The following is a 26415-nucleotide window of genomic DNA, read 5'->3' as shown; positions in this document are numbered from 1 at the left end:
TTTTTCTGATAGGCAAATAACAAAGAGTATATCTGATTGAATATATATGTATATATTTTTTTCCAAATTGGAAATGATGATATTTAACATATTATTTGGATGAAATTTCAGTTGCATCAAGTTTAGCTTTTTTGGTCGCTGGAACTTGCACGTCTTGTACTCCTTTCTTTCTTGTCAAACGAGGAGGTTCTGCTAAGAAACCAGCTTCTTCAATCCACCGAGATGAAGGTTTTTTGGACCGATCACTTCGGTGGGTAGCGACTCATGAAACAAGAGTTGTCGTCGGGGCAACAACCGTTGAGATAGATTCTTTCGCCTTGAGGGATTTTGCTAGCTCCTTGAATCTTTTGTGAATGAGATCATCATCATCACTAGCATAATCAACCTCCTCTAATGGTGATTCCAAAGCGTCTCCCAACGAGGAGGTGTCTAGAGATGAATGGGGAAATGAGTTGGGATTAATTCCGGTGCTAGCAGAGAATTGAGAATTTTTAATGGGTTCTAGCATCCAGTCCCCATAGTCAAATATCCATTTATAGTTGGCCAGGAGATTTTTGACCAGTGGTGGGCCCTCCAGAATGGAAGGTTTTGGGTCCTCAAAAATTGGCGAATTGTTCCGGTCTAAAAGGGGTGCATCAGTTAGCTTGGGCACACTTGGGTACGATGGGCTGGGCTCATCTTGTACCTCTGGAATAATCCCCTCAGATATGACCTTTGTGTGTACAGAGTGCGGAGCTTCAGTAATGGGCCCAGCAACCAGAGTGGGCTCTGTTGGCCCAAGCTCAAAGGCTGAGGAAATGTTCAACATGCCTTGAGAAAGTGGGTCAATCAATTGGGGTCTTGCTTCCTTCACATTGGTTTTAGATTATTACGCTAAGCAAGTAGCTTTAGATTATTACTTAGGCCCACGGACGAGCTTATAATTGAAGATTGATTAGCTTTAACCAGATTGCAATTTACATGTTCCACTGAGTTATGACTTATGAGAAACAATATTGGAAGTGCCAAGTTTGGGGGGTCCACATGATTTGTCATTCAAAATTTCCATTTTAGTGCTAATTCACTGAATTAGACTAGGCACCACGTAAGTAGGACTGCATGTTTTAGGTACGTTCTATTGCATGTACGTTTCCGTTGTTATCGGCGTGAAACCTGGGCAGGTTAACAAGTACAGCTATCTCATTTATGATTTATCTCGAGGGTTGTGCACGAACCATCAGTTCGAGACTACTTCCTCAAAGAACCATTTGTCCTAACATCGTACGACGGAGCAAGGCTCAACGCCACCGTGGGAGACCGGGAGCGAGGCTCGACCGGCGAAAAGTACGTGCCGGATTGTATGCGGGAGAGAGACTCAACTATCTGTGCTTTCCCCTTCTCCTCAAGTCGAGGTCGGTGAGAGCTATGCTTGAAAGCTTGTCGCCTATCCTCGGGTTGGCGTCAGTGAGAGCTATGCTTGAAAGCTGGTCGCTTATCCTCGGGTTGGCGTCGATGAGAGCTAAGCTCGACCACCGGCCGCCAACAAGTCTTGGTTCTTCTTGGTTCTTCAAATTGTTGAAGTGGCGCTTTCCCTTTATCTTGCCTGGGTTTAGTGGACGCCTTGTCGTGTTGGAGAAGATTAAGTTCACAAAAACATAAAAATGAGGAGAAGATACAATGGAATTTCAGAAAATGAGGGCAAGCAGCTGCTGTTTTCTTTCATTACCGATCACATGAAGAGCACGTGATCTTACAACTTATGCCAGCTCAGCTTTTACTTAAAACTAATACCAAATCATATGATGCCAACTCAGTAAATCAGTTATAACTGATGCTGAGTCAGCTAATTAGTTATAACAGTTTTCCTACAGCTATTGTTCTAATGTTTGAGCATATAAAAAGAGCTCCTGATCTTCTCTGTAAATCTTCAAATCAATGAAATCAGTTCTTCTCCTCTAGAACATTGCTCTTCTACTCCTTTTCTTTCTTTGATTCTTTGTTCACAGATCAAGATTGGAGTTCTTTGTTCAGGGATTAAGCTGGATTGCAGTGCTGCGTTTTCATCAAATCCATGAAGTTTTCCAACATGTCGCAGGACCCCCTTGTTGTTGGTCGTACAAAAATGAAGTTGGGTGTGGATCGTTCTGGGTTTTTACTGGCTCCACTATCGTGATCTTGGGGTGGCGATCCTCTGGACTGAAACTGTCGATCTGAACGCGATAACAACAGCAACGTACATGCAATAAAACCTAGGTCAATGTAGCTTAAACACATTTATATTATTTATTCTATGAATCCACATAAATAATCATTTGAGCTTGCAAAGTCTCAATTTGCTTCTCCGATAGATTTCTAGGGCTCCAAGGAACAGTATTAATTCCATGGCGTCCCAGCGGCTAATGCTTCTCAAAGTCATCATCCTCAGTGACAGCGGGTGAGCTTCCCTTCATTGCCTCCAGATGTGATGTTGTTTCTAAGTATCTTTCTCATAATTCTTGTGGTTTCCCCTAATCCTTTGGTTTTGGTTTCCTTTAGGGTTGGGAAGACATCTCTGATGAATCAGTAATCCCTTTGAATTCAGTCGTTCCTCCTTCATTTTATTTGTTTATTTATTTATATTTGGTTGGCATGTGAGTGATCGTTGCATTTTCTTGTTCATTCTAAATTTAGATATGTGAATAAGAATTTTAGCAATCAGTATAAAACAACGATTGGAGCTGATTTCTTGACGAAAGAGGTCCAATTTGACGATAGACTGTTCACTTTGCATGTATTTTTTAGCATTTCACCTCTCAATTTAATTTCTTTTCCATTCTTTTTAATAGTGTATTTCAAGTTCATTTGAAATTAATAAAATGGCACTTTTTATCTATAATTTTGTGATCCTGTTCTACGGGGCTTGTTATTTGATATTTCTCTCTGGTTTGTGCTGTTTTGGTTTTGCTTTGATTTTAGAGTCCTGAAAGTTTTGGAGTGTTGACAACTTTTTCTTTGTCTGGACCAATATTAAAACATGGTTTGTTGATGAAAAAAAAAACAATATTTAAATTTTTAATCTGTGTGAAATCTTAATTGTGATAATAGTGAACATCAGTTTTGAACTTACTGTAAATTTGAGGTGTTTGAGAAACATCTGTATCAGCTATCAAGACTATATTAAGGATGATGGAGATCGATGATGGATTTATAGGATAAGCTAACATCTAGTTTGCATCTAGAATAATATATACAGTAATTTAATACATGTTGGATTCTTAAGTAATTTAATGTATAAGTGAAGAGTTTAAAATAGATTTACTTGAACTTGTGTGCTGACTCCATTCGGTGATTTGTCAATGATGCAAGCTGTTTTCAGCATGTTAACACCGTAGATGTTTGAACTTTCTGATAAGTTATAATCAATGTTTTTAAAACCAGACTGGAAAGTGAACCGGTCTCATATTTGGGTCATGGGTTGGCCTTATATCATAAATATATATTTAAAATAATATATAAATATAAATATAAATATTTTTATAAAAATTAAATAATATATATTAAAAGATAAATCATAACAACAAAGCTAATTTGAGATCAAACAAAAAAAAATATACAATCCTAGATAGTTTTTCAAATTTTCAAAAGAAAAAATATCTAAAATTGCACAAAACTTAACAAGTTGACCACAACATCCATACATAAATATGAAAGTCTACAAAATCAACAACATAACAAATAATTAAGTTAACCATAACATCCATACATAAATATGAAAGTCTACAAAATCAATAGCATAGCAAAAACTTAACAAGTTAACCACAACATCCATACATAAATATGAAAGACTACCAAATCAACAACATAGCAAAAACATTTTCATCTAATTTCTTAAAGGAGATGTAATCATGTAAGCCAATTTTCTTCATCTAACTCATTGATAGCCATTCTTTGGACACCATTCATTGCATTATCATCATCCTCTGTGACCACCATATCATCTTCATTACCACCTAAAAAAATCATAAGAATATTAAATATCAACAACATTAACTATTTTGAAAATAATAGTTCAAAAACTTAATAAGATTAACCTTTAGAAAAGTTGGTTGCACTACAACAAAATCACAGTTTAGAAACAGCTTTTTCCGTTTCTAATCCGTTGCTAATTTAATTTAGAAACGGATTAGAAACGGAATTAGTTCCGTTGCAGATCTGAAACGGAATTCCGTTTCTCATCCGTTTCTAATTAAATCCGTTTCTAATCCATTTCAAAAATTAGAAACGGATTAGAAACAAAATGATATCTGTTTCAAATATTAGAAACGGATTAAAAACAGAAAGTTTTGTTTTAAATATGTTTTTTTATTAGGAACATAAATAAATTGGTTTCTAATCTGTTTCAAATTTTAAAAAATAAAAAGTAAAAAAATATTTTGAAACAAACTATCCGTTTGTAATCCGTTTCTAAATTTAAAATTTTAAAAATAAAAAAAATTCAAAATATATATTAATATGTTTCTAAATAAAAAATAAAAAAATAAATTTTGAAACAGAATAATTTGATTGTAATCCGTTTCTAAATCTGTAAAAAATAATAAAAAAATAAAATAAAAATTAATTCTCTGTTATCCCTGTTACAATATATATAGTAATGCCCAAATATATTACATGTAACTATTTCATCACAAAATACTAGTTTTAACACAAAATATCGGTTTCAAGACATAATACTACAAAACACACATTTGTTCAATACAGCACACTATAAGGAAAACATTAGTACTACATGGGACTAAATGTCATCTAAATGATGATCATCATTATCAGTCAACGGCTGTGAGTCCAGTTTGGTAAATTGCGAACGCTAAAGTATTCTCGTCTAGAAATGTTCCTTCATGTCTTTCATCTGGTGCAGCATCTCCTCCCGATATTTGTCCCTTTCCTCTTTCATCTGGATCAAACTCTGTTGAAGCTCTTTGTTGTTATCTTGCAACTGCATAACTGTCTGCTTCAGCTCTTTGATCTCAGTATTTACTGCCTTCGATGATGTACCGGTAGACAAGCTCTGAGATGACTGGGGATAAAAAATAGATCCCTGCGATCCAACTCCGTATACCCTGGGTTTTTTTTCTCCCCCCACAGCTTCATAATAGATAGCTGCTTCATCCACAACAGGAGGCTCACCATGCCCTTCTTGTGTTTGGGATGCTTGCTCCATAAGCTCCAAATAACGATCCTGCATCAATGGATTTTACATGTTAAATACTGATATCAAAGTAATGAATAGAAATACAAGTAGTGCAAATAAAATTTAAGGTTGAAAAAAACAAATGAAATCTATAGTTACCTTAATGGCCTGAGCTCGTGCGTTAATGAACTCTGAAGTACCTTTCTTCGTATGTGTTACTTTAAAAAGCTCATACGGAAGAGGGTCACGGCCAAGCTTCAATCTCTGGAATAATATAACATATTTATAGAATTAGGTTCTACTTACTAGTATACAGACTCTTTATTTATATCAACTTCCAAGGTAGATTTGCCAACTTAAAGAATGTTGGCATAGGTATGAAAGATGATGCTATGAGAAATGCAGGCATAACTTGTTATTTTGTAGTTTCACTTATCACTTGACTTGATCTATTTCACTCATGCATTCCTGATACATATTATTCCCCCCAAAGCAATCAGATGGAGTGAAAAAAAAAATGTAATTTTTCTTAAATCAAAACAATAGAGAAATTCACCATTTTTTGCTCTATGCATGTCAACAATTACATATTATTAGCAATAATCATCAGCAGAACAATCATGTATTCATTCCAGTAGAACTCCATGTTAAAATAATAATTAATTCATACCTGAAATTTATTCCAGTAGAACTCCTTCGTTTCCTTAGAAACATTCTTCCAACAATAGCCATTCTCATCAACTCTTTCCTTAAAGATGGATGTGATTCTTCGGGCACAAATATCAGAAGGGTGTAACTTGTTACCAACAAATTTATGCTTGCACCATCAACCAAATCAAATACTACATGGATTTCAAAAGTAGGGCATTGAATTAGAAAATGGAAATAGAGGGCACAAACATGTGACATAAAGGCATGACTACAAGCATAAGGTTGTCCATATGAGAACATTAAATGATGAAAAAATAAGTAAACTGTTGGATATCTCAACCACTGATTTTAGCAAGTGTCTAAACAATTTTAGCAACAAATTAATGGATGAATAATAGTCATGTCTTCTATAAATGTTTGTTTTTAATATTTGAAAGTTCTCTTAGGGAGTGTTTCTAAGAGACAAAGCACTCCCACTTATCAACTTAAAAGAAAAATTAAGTTAAATTTAGACAGCACTACCATTTATCAACCAAGTGGTCCATTGGAGTTCATAATCTAATGGGATATCCATTATTACTATTAGAGATAAAATAAGTCAAACTTCCCACATCCACTACTAGGAATATTAGATATGGAATTCATGATATACTAGGTTAGACAAAGATATGTACAATATTTTATTGCAGGACGTATCCCATGGAACAAGTCTATGAAATGGTCAAGCATTAATTATTTGTTTTTGATTAAAGATGGTCAAGCATTAATTCACCAAGTTTCATGGTTATAATGGGGTAGTAAAAACATAGACAATGAAATCAACCGAGAATTGTTCATCAAGGCCATGACATTAATTACACGTTTAGACTTTTGACAATCTAGTGTTTTTCATGTGGTGATGTTAATTTCTCCTTTTTCTTTTTTTTGGTGTGTTAAATGAAGCTCTATTTAATAACAGTTAGATATCCACTAAATTAAGTTTTGTGTTAATGAATGGTTTGGTTGCAAAGTAAATGATGACTCTATCCTAGAAGTTATGGGTTTTAAGTAAAAGATATATATATCACTAGATTAAATCAATTAAAGAAATTAAAACTATGGAAAGAAAATGATTAATCTCATGTATATATTATGATTAGGTGGGAAAATGATAATTAAATGGATACTTTATGGCTTTCAAACCAATTATGTTGATCAAATAAAAGTTTGATATTTTATGTTTTTAAAACAGAAAATACTTGCAAAAGAGTGACTTCTTATAAACAGTTAGTAAACAACCTTCCTTAAAAGTCAAAAAAGATATATATATATATATATATATATATGAAACAGTGAGCAACATTTCTACATTATTCTAACAAAAATTCAGGGATCAAGTTTATCAAGAAATAAACTAACCAATTAACAATCAAGATTGATGGACCTTTTTAACATAGTTACAGCATACTTGGGTGGAATAGCAAGTCTCAAAGTTTCTCTAACAAATCCAAAAGGATACATAATATGGTTTCACAAGATACAGAATATCAAAATTAAAACAAATTAAACGCCAATTTCTAGTTCTAGATTCTTCTTCCCACTAATTTGAACATGCCTTCGTAATTAAAAAGCTCGAACACAAGTTATCAATTATTCAAACAAGAAAACAATCAAAGACCACAAAAAACAAGAAATAACAATGTAATACTTATATTCCGTTAACCAGATGTATACGAGGCTTCCCCAACACAATAGCAGGAGTCAATCTATCCATGTTTCGTGGGTTCTCTCTAGCAGGATCAATGGATCTATTATCAGGAGTAGTGCCTCCACTATGACAAGGAGTAGAAATAGATGACGATAATGATCCAACAAATGCATTGTCAGCCGATGATACCAATGGATGGGGCAGTACAGCAGGTACAGAAACAACTCGCTGTGGAGCAGGTGGTGATGTAAAAGGCTCACTATCATGCTCACCATGAATGCTCTGATTCTCTTGATCTGCGAGAGAACCCTTATGCGTTACATGATCAAATGAGCTTCTATGTTTGGAGCCGCCTCTACGACCCATCCGTCTCATTCTTGCCTGAACAAGTATCATCACATCAGACAATATATCAATATAAATATATAAAGACATATATGCATGTATGATTTAAATACAAATCATAATGAACATATGCTACCACGCCTATTTCTTTCACATATAACACTTTCATCAACATATATAATACATTAAATTTATATGCTTCATTCTTGCCTGAACAAGTGTCATCACATCAGACAATATATCAATATAAATATATAAAGACATATAAATATATACATATATGCATGTATGATTTAAATACAAATCATAATGAACCTATGATACCACGACTATTTCTTTCGCATGTAACACTTTCATCAACATATATAATACCTTAAATTTATATACTACCACTCTCAACTTCTTCAAGGTCATCATCTTCACCATTGCTTTCTGATTCAGGAAAAGGGTCATCTTCACTCTCAACTTCTTCATCGTCTATTTCAAAAAAATTCATCTGTTGGGTCACGTAAAGATGATTCTGCATCATTGTAATTTATTTGCGTTGAGGGGAATTCATTTTCATCTTGTTGAAAAGGTGCTTCCATGGATGTTGATGTAGTAGCACATGATTGTTTGGGAAGCTCTACAGTATATCTAGCTTTCACTTTAAACACTGCCAACCAGTCAACTTTGTCACGCTTTAAGCTGGGATACGTTGTATAATTAACTTGAGTTGCCTGGATAGCAAGAACAAATGGTTCATACTTATTGAAGAACCGATTCTGATTCACATCAACTAGCTTATATTCTTGATGACATTTGGTCCCCAAATTTGGTGTCGGATCAAACCAATCACATCTAAACAAGATTGTGCGCTTGATTGGTAATCCTAGGTACTCCAAACATAAAACTTCAACTAATTGTCCACAGAAGTCATTTTCATCCGTCGTATAATTTGTGCCTTTTATGCATACACCACTATTCATTGTCGCTCTATCTGAACTATAATTCTTTGTATGGAATTTGAAGCCATTCACTATGCACCCACTATAAGATTTATAACTTCTTAGCGGTCCTTTTGACAAGTCTTGCAAAAATTGGTTGGAAATGTCATTCGAAGGATTATGAGCAAACGTGAAGAACCATATCGCAAATTCACGTTCCAATATCTCATCAACGCATCCATCATTGATATCTGGATTCCTTGACCGCAATTCATTGACAAAAATGCTTCACATTGAAAAAATTGAACAAATTACCAAAGAAGGCTGAAAGCAAACAAAGAAATGCCTTCAATCAAAATTAAATAGTCTTACTTTATGAATGGTTGTACTTCTGAACAATTCAGCAAGATATACATCTGCGCTGCTGAATATTCTTCTTTAGTTAGGTATTTAGTTTTTGCTTTTCCTAATGGCCTACCAGGGCATGTGAAAATTGATAAGCTCCCAGCTTCTTCCGTTGGATCTTGCCCACTTTCATAATTACGTGGCACCTTGCGATGCCTTGTCTTCACATGTGGTTCAAAATAATGTGCACAAAATGCTGAAGCTTCCTCGACTAAGTAGGCATTACATATTGAGCCTTCAACTTTGGCTTTATTTCTCACATTCTTCTTTAGCTTTCGTAGATACCTATAATGTTATATATTTTACGAGATGAATAAATTTACTAATGTTAAGAATATGTAGAAGATATAATAAAGTGTTTTACCTCTTGAATGGATACATCCATTGATAATGTACCGGATCCCCAATCCATGCTTCATATGCTAAATGCACCGGAAGATGCTCCATTGAATCAAAGAAACTTGGGGGAAATATACGTTCCAATATACAAATGATTACAAGGATTTCATCGTTAAGCCTTAACATATCTTCCTCTTGGATAGTGGTTGATGTGAGGGCTCTAAAGAAATTACTCATTTCTATTAATGCCCGCCAAACACTTAACAGAAGTAATTGCCTGAATGCTATCTGGAGTAATCTCTGCATGAAGACATGATGACAATCATGACTTTTCATCCCGTAAAGCTTTAGCTTTTGCATGTCAACACACCGGCCCATGTTTGACACATATCCATCTAGGAACTTGAGATTTCGAAGCCATTCACAGAGCACTGTTTTCGATGGTTTATCGAGAGTATAACATGCCTTTGAATATTTCCCTGTAGCTTCACTCCTTTCTAGCTCAGGTCGACAGCAAAATTCCTTCAAGTCTTCCCTTGATTTAGTGTTATCCTTAGACTTCCCTTCTACATTCATCACGGTGTTGAATATATTGTCAAACACATTTTTCTCAATGTGCATAACATCAAGGTTGTGTCGAATAAGATTTGTCCGCCAACAGGGTAAATCCCAAAAAATGCTCTGTTTTCTCCAACCACTATTCCTGGCAATTTGGCGGTTAGTCTCATAAGCACCAAAGTCTATGACTCGCTTCAAAGATAAACTTTCTATTTCTTGTAAGATCTCATCACCAGAAAGGATAGCAGGAGCTTGTTTTCTTATGATTCTATTTTTAAGAAAAGCTGTTTTATTTCTTCTAAATGGATGGTTAGGATGTAAAAATTTTCGGTGATTATCAAACCAAGATTGTTTCCCACCTTTTGTTAGGGTAAATGCATCTAAATCTTCTTTACAGTACGAACATGCAGTTCTACCTGCTGTACTCCATCCGGATAAAATTGAATATGCTGGGAAATCACTTATGGTCCACATAAGTGCGGCACGCATTTGAAAATTATTCTTCAGTGACGCATCATACGTTTCAACCCCAATTTCCCACAAATGCTTCATTTCTTCAATAAAGGGTTGTAAATACACATCCAACATGTCTTTTGGACTTTTGGGTCCAGGAACTATTATGGTAAGGAACATATATTCCTCCTTCATACACAATGAAGGAGGCAAGTTGTACGGTGTAACTATCACCGGCCAAGAGGAGTATTGTTGCCCTGTTTGTCCAAAAGGTTGGAATCCATCAGTGCATAATCCCAACCTTACATTTCGACTCTCTGATGCAAAGGTTGGATGGGTGTTGTTAAAATGCTTCCAAGCAGGTGAATCAGAACAGTGATGCATGACTCATTCTTCAGACTGGTGCTCTGCGTGCTACCTCATTTCTTTCGCAGTTACATTTGATGCAAATAATCTCTGTAGCCTTGGTGTTAAAGGAAAATAATACATCTTCTTGTATGGGATATTTGTTTGACATTTGGATGAACTACCTTTTCATCGCTTATACCAATGAGATCTGCAAACTTTGCAACTTGTTAATTCATTGTCTTCTCCCCAATATGTCATGCATCCATTAAGACAACAATGGATCTTCTCAACTGGTAATCCCAAGCCTTGGACTAGTTTTTTTGTGTTGTAGAAATTATCCGGCATTACATTATCAGCTGGTAACATTTCCTGCATTAATTGACAAAGTTCATCATAACACCTCTCGGATAAATGATGTTCTGCTTTAATGTTTAGCATTCTTGCTATAGCCGACAATTGTGAATGGTTTTCACAACCTCACCACACTTCTTGATTAGCGGAGTTCAGCATATCGAACAATTTTTGAGCCGTTGCATTTGGCGGTTCCTCTGTAAGAGTATGTGAGAAATGAATACCTCCACCATCCATCACCATTTGTTCCATTAAATTATACGGTGTCTGCTCAACACTTGGAACTGGGTCATCCATCACATCTTGCCTACCAGAAGAAACCCTTATATCTGAATCTAGCACTTCCCCATGAAGAATCCATTGATAGTAGTAAGGCACGAATCCATACTTCATTAAATGATATATAACTGTATTTTTATCGAGAAATGCACGATTACGACACTTGTTACGATTACAGGGACACTTAATTTTGATCCCATCCATACATTCTGGATGCATCTGTGCGAATTCGATGAATTCATCAATACCCGTTAAAAAGTCAGGGTTCAAAAGACCTTCCTTGAGCCTAGCGTACATCCAACTTCTTTCCGAATTCATTTTAGCAATAGCTATATTAGAAAGATACAAAATTGTCCATGTCATGTCTCTACATCCCTTAATATAATATTATCTCACATGAATGCGCACTTGTTTCATCTAATAGAGTAGAGCTCTAAATTAGTTGCATTAAATACTACCAACTAGATGGAAAGTCACCCACCAAATCTAAATTTAACTCATGCACTTTCAAGAGGCAATAGACAAAGGGTAAAAACAAAAATAATACGCTAGAGATATAATTCACTCTAGAAAATAGCTCACATCCGTAATGTAGAATAAAGTAGACTATAGAAAATAAAAGGTAATGCACTATAAAATAAAGCATTGGATTAGGGGAAAAAACATTCTTAAGGCTTCTACGTCCTACGGTTTCCTTTTCCAGTAGTTCCTCTGTTGCTCAGAAGTCTAATGGAAAATCAAAAGTCTGCAACGTAAGTTATTGCACCAACCTGTGAAATTTCAAAATTTACATCAGTGTTGTTAGTAAGAAGTCTACAACAAAGTAAACAAACACAACAACAACAGTCAATGAAAAACAAAAGGGCAATTCATAAATAATAACTTGAGGAAATGAAGTAATGATGATGCAACAATTTTTCAATTAAAATTTAAAAATTGAATAAACACTAATTATATATAAATATATAATTTAATCTACAATTTAATCTATAATTGAATGATAAATATAGTTTTTTAATCATCAATATTGAAAAACTAATACATAAGAAATGAAAAAACAAAGAAGGTTTATGAGATCCAATGTTAATAAATAAATAAATAAGTTGATTTCAATTTTAATTGTTTCACACACGGCTCGTGAATTTAAAACAATTTTAACATGGAATAAAATTTTTAATTTGAGTCAGAAAATATAAATCTAAAGAAAGAAATTTAAAGCATATGAGTGAGATTGAATCCAGTAATATTAGACCTTATAATGAAGCCATATAGGTCACAAGAACTAAATAATACAGACTTTCAGATTTTACAACCATATAGGTCACAATAGCAAGCCTAACCTAGTCAGATTGGGGTTTAGCAATATTAGACCTTATAATGAAGCCAAAAACTTTTTGAATGCCTGGGGGAAACCAATCCTTCAACTCAACTGAACTCACAAAAACTTCTCAGAGCAAACCCTATGTCAACATGCACTTTTCTATTCAGGAACAATTAGTCAAGCTGGTGACAAAATATCAACTCATTTTCCGATGAATATCTCTTTGATATATGTTTTGGTTGTGATGAAGAGAGGGTGTCTATTATATATGTTGTCTATTTATAGATGCATAGTTGAAGAGAGAAAGATAAATGGTGAGCATGTTGTTTTTAGATGGAGGGGAAATCAAAATATGTGGGCATATGACCACAGAGTAGGACATATATACACACAAGAAAGATGATGGTTGAGTCTATAAAGTCAAAAGAACAAAATTTGTGTAGCGTGTTGACAAAAAGTCAAAAATTTATGGCCTTAAGGTCAACAACATTCTTTGGCAGGGACTACTATATGTGATGCACCGAGTTTGACCTTTTCTTTTCTTTTCTTTTTGTTTTTAAAATATATGAGCACCTTCTTTGCTCTAAAGTGTTCGCATGTTCTAAAACCATTAGCAATCTTAGAAAGAGATTATGTCTGCATTCAATACTTATTTGCAACACTTGGATTTTAGTTTGAGAGGAGAATGTTCTATGCATGAACGAATAGGTTAATTTCTTTAATTTGTATCTTATTTTACTTCTCATGCATGTTGTTATATATATATATATATATATATATATAATTCTTACTTCGCTTCTTGGCAACTTCAGCAGTTCACTGTTTGATTGATCTCAGTTCTAATTGCATGAAATTTTTATATAAATCATTAAAGATATATTAACAATTAATTAAACTTAGTAAAATATTAATTCATCATTTATTCCTAATAAACTTCTATGGCATGCTAAAAAAGCAACATATAAAACCTATAGCTTAATCAAACGCATGAAAAACAATATCATAAGGGAATGTTCATGCATGTTCATGCATGCAGTAAGCTTCATGGCAATTACTCATAGAGTTAAATTTCTTCCTCATCCACCATTTGCAACCAAGAAAGTAAAAAACTACTAGTAATGTTGTTCACCGAAGGTCAAACATGATGTTGATGTTCTTTGAATATCTTCGTGGTTTGAATAGAGGTCAACATTCATTGTTTCATTTTTCATTGTATGCTTGAAGTTCTATATCCTCCATCCAACTACTTCCACTTTTATTTTTGAATATTTATATGCACATTCTTTGCAAAAACTAAGAATAATATCTGGCCACCCAAACAAAACACTGTCTGCATTCCCTGCATGTAGTAATATTCATATTTTCCTTTATTCAAATGCTTGAATAATGAAAGAAATTTCTCCATCAAATCAAATCATATTGTATAATGAAAGAAATTGAGACAAGAAAGGAGATAAACCGTGATGTCAGAGGTCCACAATGTCAAGTTGTCATGGAGAAGCTGCATTATCAATGTACTGTCCTTGTAGGATTCTTCACCCAAAGTGTCCAGCTCAGAGATGGCCTCATCAAAAGCCTGAGAGAAGTATTTACTAATGAAAAAATTGCTACTGCCTAACATGAACTGTTTGATCAAAGAAACTTGAAGACAAACAATGTTTAAAGAAAATATTGCAGAATTGTAGCTGTTAATTTTAGTTAATTTTGACCTCCAAAAGGTTAGCCTATGCTTTGTCTTTAGCTTCCTCCCTGGGTACCCTAAACTAATGAATTTTTGGATATAGGTGATGCGGGAATGCAGAGAGGCAATCTCCATCAAATCAAATGTATAACACTAGTGAGTGTGGATATATTCCCGCTCAACAAAGTCCTTCAAGCATGCATGTGAAATACACAAAATAAATAGCCCGTCATCCAACTTCAAGCTCTCAATTGGAAGATGGATTACAGTATGTGAAATGCAAATAAATAAACTACCCGAAAATAAACAAGATTCCAGCTACTGGAATCAAATCACATGGAAGAAGTTAACATACAAAGAACTCCCCATAAAACAATGATACAAGTAGTTATCTTACCACCACTTTCAGCGCTCTGAGTACTAACGTTTGCCGGAGGTGGTGGGGGATAGGACGCTGGGGGCGGAGGAGACAATAGAAAATAATAGAAGAAAGGCTATTGGTGTTGTGATTCGTCAAGTATTGGCGAACATCGATCTCTTGGTGCAATCCGGGCCCGGGACAACTATAATTGAAGATTGATTAGCTTTTAACCAGATTGCAATTTACATGTTCCACTGAGTTATGAAAAACAATATCGGAAGTGCCAAGTTTGAGGGGACCACATGATTCTTACATTTTAGGGCTTGTTTGGACTTTGAGTATATAATTACTTTTCCTACAAAATAACATTACAGCGTTTGGTTATCTCAATCAAAATTGTAATTACTTTGCATGCAAACTTAATTCCCTCGTTTGGTGTGAATGTGTTTTCACTATAAAATTAAGTTTATTCTTATTTTTGCCCTTAATTGGTGTAATTACTAAATTTGGGTTTTATTCAACTCTAATAATATTACTAACAAGTCCAAATAATAAGTAACCTATTCTTCATAAATTTTTAAAAAAAATTCAAATGGGTTTTTATGTTTTTTAGTACACTAAAAAAAATATGGATTTTATTTACACCATTATATCTACAATAAAATACCATAAAAATAAAAATATATGTTATGCAATCCATGATAAAAGAGATAAGAAAGTAAATTGTTAAACTAAGAAATTGATATTTTGATTTGAATGCTTCTACTTAATATTTATTTATATATCTCATAGATTTTAAAAACTTTGATTTACTACAAATCCAGAACAATTTTTTTTTTGTAGGAATTAAGAAAAACAAGAGTGGACAACAAGAAGTAAATAAAATATATATGTCTCGAGTTCTCATCTTATCACGTTAGATTATTATATCAACATAAATCTGATTCAATCAAAACAGCGATTCTCTTATAACAATATTATCCAAACAAATATGAAATTTATTTGTTTTTGATCCAATTAAAACATAAATTTTATAAAAAAAAAAAGGAAAAAAAACATAACCAAAATTTAACACAAAGATAATCTAACAAACTTGAGAAAAAAATTACTAGAATTACTCTAATTAAGAAGAAGTAACCCGAATTAGGAAATGCGATCGGGTTAGAGTTTTTCCAAAGATAAAAAAAAAGGTAATAATTTTAGGTCACCGTACAATGACCATTTTCCACTTTACTCACTGAATTTCAATTTGTTTCTTTTTAGTCATCCTACATTGATTTTCTTTCACCGGAAGATCACCTATAAAAATCCGGTAAAAAAAACTGAGCTGGCCACTGGAATTTGCTGAGTTGGCTTGATTTGGCTGAGTTGACTTGGTGACGTGTCCAAACTTTTCAATTCATAAGGGTAATAGCTTTATGTCATAAAGAACATTTTGATAATTTGACAATTATCAAATTTTTCCATCATAATTATTTTCACACCACCCCTTATGAATTACTTTTGGCGGTCAAGTGCACAGTGAAGGAGACTAATCTTTTTTAAAAATCAAACGGTTAAAAAAATTCACCCCTCTTGCTTCAAGGGAAGTAATGTATTAGGTCCACTCTATTGCATGTACGTTTCTGTTGTTACTTGTTATCGGCGTGAAACCTGGGCACTTTATCTAGTACAGCTATCCCATTTATCTCGGGGGTTGTGCATGAACCATCAGTTCGAGACTACTTCCTCAAAGAACCATCGGTCCGAACATCGTACGACGGAGCAAGGCTCAACGCCACCGTGGGAGACCGGGAGCGAGGCTCGACCGGCGAAAAGTACGTGCCAAATTGCATGCGGGAGCGAGACTCAACCGTCTGTGCTTTCCCCTTCTCCTCGAGTCGAGGTCGGTGAGAGCTATGCTCAAAATCTGGTCGCTTATCCTCGGGTTGGCGTCAATGAGAGCTAAGGTCGACCACCGGCCGCCAACAAGTGTTGGTTCTTCACATTGTTGAAGCGGTGCTTTCCCTTTTGTCTTGCCTGGGTTTAGTGGACTCCTGGTTGTCGCAGGACCCCTTGTTGTTGGTCGTACAAAAATGAAGTTGGATGTGGATCGTTCTGGGTTCCTGCTGGCTCCACTGTCGTGAACTTGGGGTGGCGATCCTCTGGACTGAAACTGCCGATCTGAAAGCGATAACAACAGGAACGTACATGCAATAAAACCTAGGTCAATGTAGCTTAAAAACATTTATATTATTTATTCTATGAATCCACATAATTAATCATTTGAACTTGCAAAGTCTCAATTTGCTTCTCCGATAGATTTCATGGCGTCCTAGCGGCGAATGCTTCTCAAAGTCATCATCCTCGGTGTCAATTTCAAATAATATAGGTATTCAATTGGTACAAATTGAAATAGATAGCCTGAAAGAGTAAAGTGGATATATTACATGGAGTATTATACAGTGTATATATAGATATATATGGAAATATCCTGGAGAGATGAAAGAATCTGGTCCGTTGAAAAGGAATTGAGAAGGTCATGGCCGTTGGATTCTTGCACGCGATGGGATGGAGAAAAAAAAAGTGATAATATTACTCTCAGTTCCAATTTATATGTCCACTACTAGAAATCATTTTTTTTTCTCTAAATTATCTGTCCATTTAATCTTGTAAAGAGTTAATTTTTCAAATTTAACCTTATAAGTCTATTTGAATACATTAACCGAGCACTATATTAAAAGCAACCTTTAAATAGATTGATTAAAACAATTTACACTTTGTTTTAAAATTGATTTTAATGAAGTATAACAACACACTTATAGTTTCTTTTATTCCAAGAAAAAAAATTAAATAATGATGACCTTTCTCTACAATTTAATTAAAAAAAAAAAGTATTTTTTATGTGGCCTTTTGAAATAATATAGATTTTTTTTAATTATTTAAATAAGTAAATTTTAAAAATTACGTAATTAGGCAAAACGGTAACCTAATTACCGTTTTGCCTCCAGAAAACGGTAAGCATCTTACCTTTTTCCCAAAAACAGAAGCACTGCAGTGCCATGCATGCATGTCTCCTCCAATGGATCCCCGGCTCGTAGAGCTCTGCTGGACTCCACCTCGACTGGAAATACCTTTCCTCCCACGTTCCTCCGTGACCAATGCTTGATGACCCAGGGAATCTTTTCCCCTCTCTCTCTCTCTCTTTCTCTCTCTCTCTCTCTAGATTTCAGGGAAGCTCATTGTCTTCTCGCTCTGATCTCTAGATACAAGACAAGCTCATTGTGCTGTGTTCTTCTCTCTTTCTCAGAGAAGACCTCAATGGGGCTTCTTTCTCTGTCTGTCTCTCTCTCTGTATATGTATAAATATATATTTATATCAGAGGAGCTCTCTGTGTGTGGATATCAGATATCAGAGAAGCTCATTGCCTTCTTGATCTCTCTCTATGTATCAGAGGAACTCAATGGAGTCTCACTCACTCTCTTTTTTTATATATCAAAGAAGCTCATTGTCTTCTCTCTCTCCCCCTATATGAACTCAATGGAGTCTCCACCCGTTTGATGCCTACTCGTGCGACTGAGTTCCGGATGTACAAGTTCAAGGTGGGCCATGCGCTCTCGGCCAATCCCACGACTGGACTGAGTGTCCCTACATGCATCCCTGGAGAGAAGGCTCGCCGCCGTGATCGCCGGAAGTACCACTATTCTGGTGCCCGGAGTTCCGCAAGGGGAGCTGCAAGCGCATCGATGCTTGCGAGTATGCGCACGGGGTGTTCGAGTGCTGGCTTCATCCGGCGAGGTATTGGACTCAGCCATGCGCAAGGACGGCATAGCTTGCCGACGTCGCGTGTTCTTCTTCACTCACACGCCGGAGCAGCCTGTGTTCTCCCATCGATCGGGTGGAGTCCGGCAGAGGTCTACGAGCTGGGATGAGGCATGCATGCTAAGCACTGCTTTGTGTTTTTAAAAGAAAACGGTGAGATGGTTTGCAAAACCCAGAAAACGTAAGCATCCTACCGTTTCTAGTTTTGCCTAATTACGTAATTTTTAAAATTTTATTTATTTAAGTAATTGAAAAATATCTATATTATTTAAAAAAAAAGCTTTTTTTTGTTCATATGAAAATAAAATGCATTCAATAAAACAACTATATTAAAAATTTAATAAAGAGGAAAGAGGAAGAAAGAATTAGTGGATGGAGAGTAAAAATAAAAAATAATAAAATAACTATGTATAAAATTTCTCCGGTAATGGTTTTCTTACTTCTTGTAAAACAATTGAGATGGACAAATAAATAAAAATTTTACTGCTAATTATATCACACGTGATGCCAGAGAGTGAGAAGCCGTGAATCATATGAATGATTGATTGATTGAACGCGTCATTGGGTGCAGTCCAGTCTGACATCGTGCACTTCGCATTACATCATCACCCACTTAGGAGGGAGGGTCTGGCTCACTAGCAGGACTAGTTGGTTCAAGGAGATTTGGGGCCCTGGGCTCCACAAAGACGAGACTGGGCTTCATCAATTTTTGGCAATAATAGCGAACTCGTTTTAAAAAAAATGAAAATTGTGTCTATTGCGCTCGGCTAAAATTATCTAGCAGATGCCACGAAGAAGGAGAAAACCCAAAAGTTTAGGGTTAAGCGCCCCTTGCACGCCCCCAAGTGTTCCAAGCCTCAGTATAATTGCATTTTTTTTTTTCAATAATATTGAAGATCATATATTATTTAGTTCCTTAAAATTTTTATATAAACTTTTGGGAACGTATAAACTCTATGTTTGAAAGACTTGCTAACTAATGAAAAATAAAGGAAATTTTGATTATGCAGTTAGGATATGATCATAACAAAATTAGCCTAGTGTTTGTGCAAATATATTTATTTTTTTTTTAAATAAGGTGGATAAACCACTAATTTATTAAAAAGAGAAATAGAGAAAAACAAAGATGAAAGAGCAGAAGCAGTCAGCAAATATATTTATTATATATCGTAACGTTTTTATAAAATAATATTTAGGGACCAAAACGAATTATTATATTACAACTTGATAAATGAATAATTTATTGATATATTAATAAATGAGTTTTTTTGTTAATTTAGAGAGATTTTATATTTTATACAATCCAACATGAGCTACAAAGTTTTAAAAAATTAACATATCAAATGTTATTAATTTTATCAATGCGGCTTAGAACATTGATGCGCAAACAACATCTATTGCAAATTATTTTCCATGTAGCAAAATCCAATAATAAGAATGTATGACTTTTGTGCAAGTTGGTGAAAAAAAAAAAGAAACTCATGGATTAAAAAACATTATTTCTAGTCCACAGTTAGACATAATATTGATGCTAACTAGCTTTTCAACTATTTTATTCAAAATGGTATTGTGATGAAGTCAAATGTAAATTAAGAGACCATTTACAGAGTAATGGATACACCAATTGATAATGATTGAGATCTAAATAATAATAATAATAATAATAATCTCACCAAACAAATAAAACATAATGCAATATTTTCAATTATAGCAGACCATGCAATAGGAAATGTAATATTTTTCATTTATATTGTAATTATATGTGATTTCAGTTAAAGATAACCAAACAACCCCTGTTGAGTATGGTATGTGCAATTTGCAAATATGATTCATCATGGCGCTTTTTCTTAAATAGTGACGAAACAATATGAATTTAAATTATGATAATGTTATGACCACCCTATTTATTTATATAAATCTACCTAATTTATATTACTATAAAAATAATTTAAATTAGAATTAAATTTAGCTAACTAGACACTGGTAAATGGTTGTTGTGGGATGTCGACATATCGGTATAGAATGCATGAATTATTATTTTTAAAAAAATATAAAAAAAAATTCACACATATCAAAATAACTTTGAAAGAATTCCGCCCATGTTATTTGATTGTTGTTTGTTAGACAGTTTTCTGTTATTAAAAAATAAAAATAAAAAAACTTGTTTGATAATTTTTTTTAACTTGTTTTAAAAAATTAAAAACAACGAAGGTTTTCAAGAACACCTTTTAGATTTTTTTTATTTTGTTTTTAAAAATATCGAGAAAAGCATAGAACAAATTTTAAATATGTAAAAATAAAAATTATTAAATATAAAATAATCATAATACAATATAAGGGTCCGTTTGGATTGCGAAATAGAAATGTGAAGGGAGGAAAAGAGGGGACGAGAAGAAAGAAGGAATGTGAATGAGAATAGGAGGAAAGAGAGGATAATGATAAAAGTTTTCGTTGTTTGAGGAATAAAAAAAAAAGTAATAGAGAGAAATATAGTATAATTACACTTATCCCTTTTTATAAGAATAAGATGACATTTTACAAAATAATAGTTTATATTTAATAATAATTAATTATTATAATTATCATTAAATACTTCTAATATTTTTAACTATTTTTAATTTATTGTTATTAAATATTCCATCTAATTAATATAATTTAAAATAAATTTTTTTATTTAAAATAATAAATAATTAGCATGATTTATTATTATTATTATTATTATTAAGTATTTATAATATATTTACTTATTTTATTTTAATTAATTAAAATGAAATATTACAATTAATTAATATAACTTAACACATGTTTGTTATATTAATTAATAAATAAATAACTTGTTTTTATTGTTATTTAATATTTTTAATAAGTTATTTATTTCTTTTAATTGTAATTAACTATTTCAACTAATTAATATAATTTAACAATTATTTATTTATTAAAAAAATAATTAACTGATATAATTTATTATTATAAAAGAAAGGTATAAAAGGATATCATATCCAATAATATATAGCTAGCAAAGTTGATTAGTAAGAAATTACAAAAAGAGCGTTTAATTTTAAACATTCAAGATGATAATTGACCACTGCTTTAGTGTGCTAAAATATTGATTTCTAATTCTAAAATTAATGCCTCCAATTCTAAAATTAATGTCTCCATACAAATCTTAAAGGCAATTTTGGCAAAATATTATTGTTATATTACAAATTGAATGTAGCTACATTATGATTATTCTAAATATTGAACTTATTCTTGAATTATATATATATATATATATATATATATATTATTAAATATTAAATATATGTATTATAGTGTTATTTTGAGTTCTATTTATATTCATTTTTTTTATAAAATATATTAATATATTAAGTTATTTAGTCATTATTAAATTATTGTAAAAGCATGTAGTGATATCAATTACATAAATCAATAGCATCCAACAAGGTTTTTATTTACCGTTTTTAAAATATGGTTTTGAAATTTTTTCTCAAATGAGTTGTTTTGTTTTGCTTTTTGTTTTTGCTTTTAAATCTGTTTTTGAAAAAAACTTTTAGTCAAACAATTTTTTTAAATTTTTTTTAAATTTCAAAACTTATTCAAAAATTAGTTTTGTAAAATTGCGCTAAAAATATAAAAACAAAAAACATAATAAACCAGGCCCTTAGATTTTTTTTCTAATTTACAGTGTAAGAAATAAAATAAAAAATTTAATATTATTATAAATTTCAACACCTAAATCCAATCCAGTGAATCACACTACAAGTATATATTAATTATATTAATTACTCATAATATTAATTGCACTATAATTATATTTTATAAAATATTAAATATAATATAATTATAGTATAATTAATATTAGTAATATAATATATAATTGATATATTATGTTATATTAATTATTTATAATAAATAATTAATATTTATATTTTATCATAATAAATTAAATATATATTAATTATATTAATTATTTAATAAAAATCTAAGTTTACAACTCTTTTTAGTCAAACACAAAATTCAGTAATCAAGCATTATAAATATATCTAATCAAATATTATATTTGACTCTTCTAAATTTTTAAATAGAATGATTTATAAATACAAATTAACTGCATTCGAACAACATCCGATTAAACGCGCTAATGTTAATTGTTACATGACTCTACTAATTAAAATAATCGGATTTTAATAATATTTTTTTAATATAAAAAATTGAAATACGCGTTGGAGCATTTGTTTTGTTCTGACGGTTCTGTTAGCTGGACATTGGCAAATGTTAAGTCAAACGTGGAGGCTAAATTACCGTGTGCTGATGGCTGTGCCAGCTATCTGACATGGATTGGATAGTGCATCGTGCAGGCCGTTTGGTTGGCGGTAATGTAAAAAGATTACCACGTGTTATATATTAACTTAAAAATATTACTATATTTAGCATTACACCGGTAGTAATCTGGATAGTAATATCACATTACCAACTTATAAATATTACCATGAAAGTGATAATCCTATTGCCATCAAATTTGGTGTCTATCTTGGATTACCGTGGTAATCTTATAACTTTTTATATTTTAACAAATTGATTACAATGACAACCAAACATGATAATGAACTATTCCCGGTAATAAGAGTTTCCAACCAAACATGGTTATATTAAATTACCGCAATATTCCCAACCATATAACATTCCCACTCATATTACTATGGTAATCTCGTTACGTGGTAATATGTCATTACCACGAACCAAACGACCCTTTATTGTTTTTTAGTGACGCTATCATATTCGAGTCCTACAGTTTATAATTTTCATAACTATAACACCAAGTCTAGAGGGGGCGCAGTAGGTTAACCCGGACCCAAGGGCTCGACCCGGGCAAGCCCGACCAACAATCTGGGACCGTGGCCGGGTTGACCCGCGAACCCGGCGGTTCCGAGCCACTCGGAACTGACCGGACCCGGCCCGGGCGACTCCCCCAAGCCGTGGCGGTCGAAACCCTCTGCTCGAGTCGGTAGCTGGGTTTTGTTTTAATTTTTTATTTAAAAAAAAATTAAATTATGAAATATGATTTAAAAATAATTTAAAATAAATAAAACTCAAAATAGAATGGTTAGGATGACTATCACTCCTTTCATAGGCAATTATTAGATTGTTTTTCATAAAATAGTCTGCGGGACTAAATGTCAATGACATAAGATTTATGTATTAATTATATTTTTTTTGTAAAGAAGCGAGGTTGGCTCAAGTAGTGTTTTTAAAATTCAAAACAATGCTTGTATCTCAAGTTCAAACCTTGCCAACCAGGGTTTTTTTTTTTCCTTTTTTTTATAAAAAACAATAATTATTAACAAATTTTAAAGTTGCTAATTTATTTTGTTAAATGTTCATTATTAAATGTTGTTGGCAATATTTTAAAACCAATATAATTTGATATGGAACTAAATATTAATTTCTTCTAGGATCATTTTATAGTACATCACATCAATGAAATTATGTCATTTTATATAATTATATTTTTTTATAAATAATTTGATATAAATTATATTTTGTTTAAATAATTTCAATAATGGAGATGATTAATAAATATAAAAACAATAGATTTTAATATTGAATGATGAATATTTTCTCTATGCTAATAACAATTAAAGTAAATAAAATAATATTAAATACAAAATAATTGGATCAAGAGGAGCATATACATAGATTGTAAGGAAAATTGAAAAATAAAAATTGTTAGAGATTTATAGTTTTATTACCTTTCAAAAAATGACTAAAGGGTCTAGTGGTTAGCATGTTGCAAAAATTAAATGAGGTTTATTTATAAATTTTTTTCTCTTTTTCTTTAGATCAAAATTGTCATTTATTTATCTATCCATTACAATTGAGATTGACTTTTGTTCTTAAATTTAGTATTGAATTCTAAGATTTGTTATCATTGTACTCATTATGTTGTTATTAAATAAAAAATTATTAGATTGATGGTTTTTCAACATAGAACACCAAAATATATTTTATAATTAATCAAAATAAATATAGTATGAGTTTCATCAAGTACTAGTTTTTAAGACATTGAAATTGATATTTATATGGATGCCCTTAAACAAATGGAAAGTGTGCAAATAAAGTCAACATTCTACCTATATATATATATATATATATATATATATAATTTTCCCTTTTAAAACACCAAATTAAGATATAGCTCAAGTGGTTGATTTTTTGTATTTCTAACAAAAGGTCATGGGTTCAAATCCCATAAATAACTAAACAACTAATGATTGACCCGTTCAAACCGGCGAGCGCCGGGTTACGGGTTTGAAATTCTTTAACCCATAATCGGGTCTATTACAGTCGGGCCGGGCCAAAAATCGGCCCGTGCGACTCTGAAAATAATAATTAATAATTACCTCAACACATAGCTTGTCTTTCAACGTTTATATTTATTACAAAATAATATTTATGTAAAAATTAATATGCTTAATTTTGGATCATTTATTTGTTTTATTTCTCAAATGATATCGTAAGAAAGGATTTATGCGAGTTACTTTAAATAATTAAAACTAAGCATTGTTGTTGTAGTACTATATTTATTACAAAAGGTTGTATAAAAAAGTAATTATATAGAAATAAAAGTAAAACAAAATAAATAATTTAATTATTTTAAAAGATATATATAGGGATATCAATAGTAGTAGTCATGTATATTAAATAGAAAGGGTTTGGTGAGACGGGACAAAACAAGAGTGCTACATTGATAGCAAATGGTTGTAGCTAGGCAAAGAAGAAGTAGCCAAATTGTCCACCAACTGCTAATTGCCAAGGATGGCAACTTAGTCATTTGCTATGAGTACGCTTCAAAAAAAATATATATATATATATATATATATATATATATATATATATATATATATATATAAAATTAGCAACACATGGATTTAAATACATAATATTAATTACTATTAACGAACGGTCATTAATATGGCATAGACTATATATATCATTGTGCATAGTTAACTCTAATGTTATACTGTCTTACACCACCAATCATTTTACTAGAGCTGCATATACTTTCTTCAAATGTAACCAAAGGTAAATGAATATAGATGGTATAAATTTTTGATATAAAAAGAAAAACATTAACTATCATACACCAAAAATCCCAATCTATAGTAGACTATCACAAAAGGTATATAAAGATTTTAAAGAGATAAGAAAAAATATTCAATTATTTCACATAACTATCTAAACTATCTAAAGTAAATAATAATCCAAACAATTAGGTTTGCATAAATTATTTTTAATATAATTATGTATATATTAACGACATATCATGCCATAATACAAGCATATACGGTATATTTATATTTCCGCGTGCTACACCTCCGCCAACCAGAACCAGCCCACACTCTTTCTTGTGCTTCTCTGTTTGGTAGATGATAAAAGGAAAGATATTTTTTATTCAAATATAAACGACAAAGTCCACAACTGAAGACTGAATATAATATTGAGTAGTCAAGGGTTGATCTTTGGAGGAAATTATGAGAAAGCTGTAATTCTTTTTCAATAGTCAATGAACAATAAACAATATTATTTGTGAAGAAGTCAATATCAATTTTGATAGGATTAACACGAAAGAGAGAGGGAATTAATGTACTACTACTGCTATATATACAACAGATAATTAATTGGCCAAAACTCGATCTCAATCGCGTTTATTTATGAAGAAATGTCAGCGGTTGCTCTGATCATCGTGGTAATCGTGGTA

At 32.3% G+C, this 26415-nt stretch overlaps 1 protein-coding gene across 1 annotated transcript; it reads right to left on the bottom strand.

Annotated features, from left to right (window-relative positions):
* Positions 1-8311: 8311 nt before the first annotated feature.
* On the bottom strand, positions 8312-10894 carry LOC120255075. The gene is made up of 3 exons (XM_039262973.1): positions 9525-10894; positions 9128-9445; positions 8312-9041 (listed from the first exon to the last, which is right to left on the bottom strand). Exons 1-3 carry the CDS (start codon positions 10892-10894, stop codon positions 8312-8314), a joined length of 2418 nt encoding a protein of 805 aa, XP_039118907.1.
* Positions 10895-26415: the final 15521 nt, after the last annotated feature.

Source organism: Dioscorea cayenensis, unplaced genomic scaffold (genome assembly GCF_009730915.1).
Source record: "Dioscorea cayenensis subsp. rotundata cultivar TDr96_F1 unplaced genomic scaffold, TDr96_F1_v2_PseudoChromosome.rev07_lg8_w22 25.fasta BLBR01000822.1, whole genome shotgun sequence".
In the NCBI taxonomy this organism is placed as follows: Eukaryota; Viridiplantae; Streptophyta; class Magnoliopsida; order Dioscoreales; family Dioscoreaceae; genus Dioscorea; species Dioscorea cayenensis.
This window is presented reverse-complemented; position numbering and strand designations above follow the sequence as displayed.

Bases quoted from the DNA above. Each gene is read 5' to 3' on its own strand.
- LOC120255075 (XM_039262973.1), bottom strand. From the start codon at position 10,894: ATGCATCACTGTTCTGATTCACCTGCTTGGAAGCATTTTAACAACACC. The intron at 9,446-9,524 runs GTAAAACACTTT...ATAACATTATAG, and splicing joins TGGATGTATCCATTCAAGAG to GTATCTACGAAAGCTAAAGA. The intron at 9,042-9,127 runs GTAAGACTATTT...TTCAATGTGAAG, and splicing joins GAAGTACAACCATTCATAAA to CATTTTTGTCAATGAATTGC.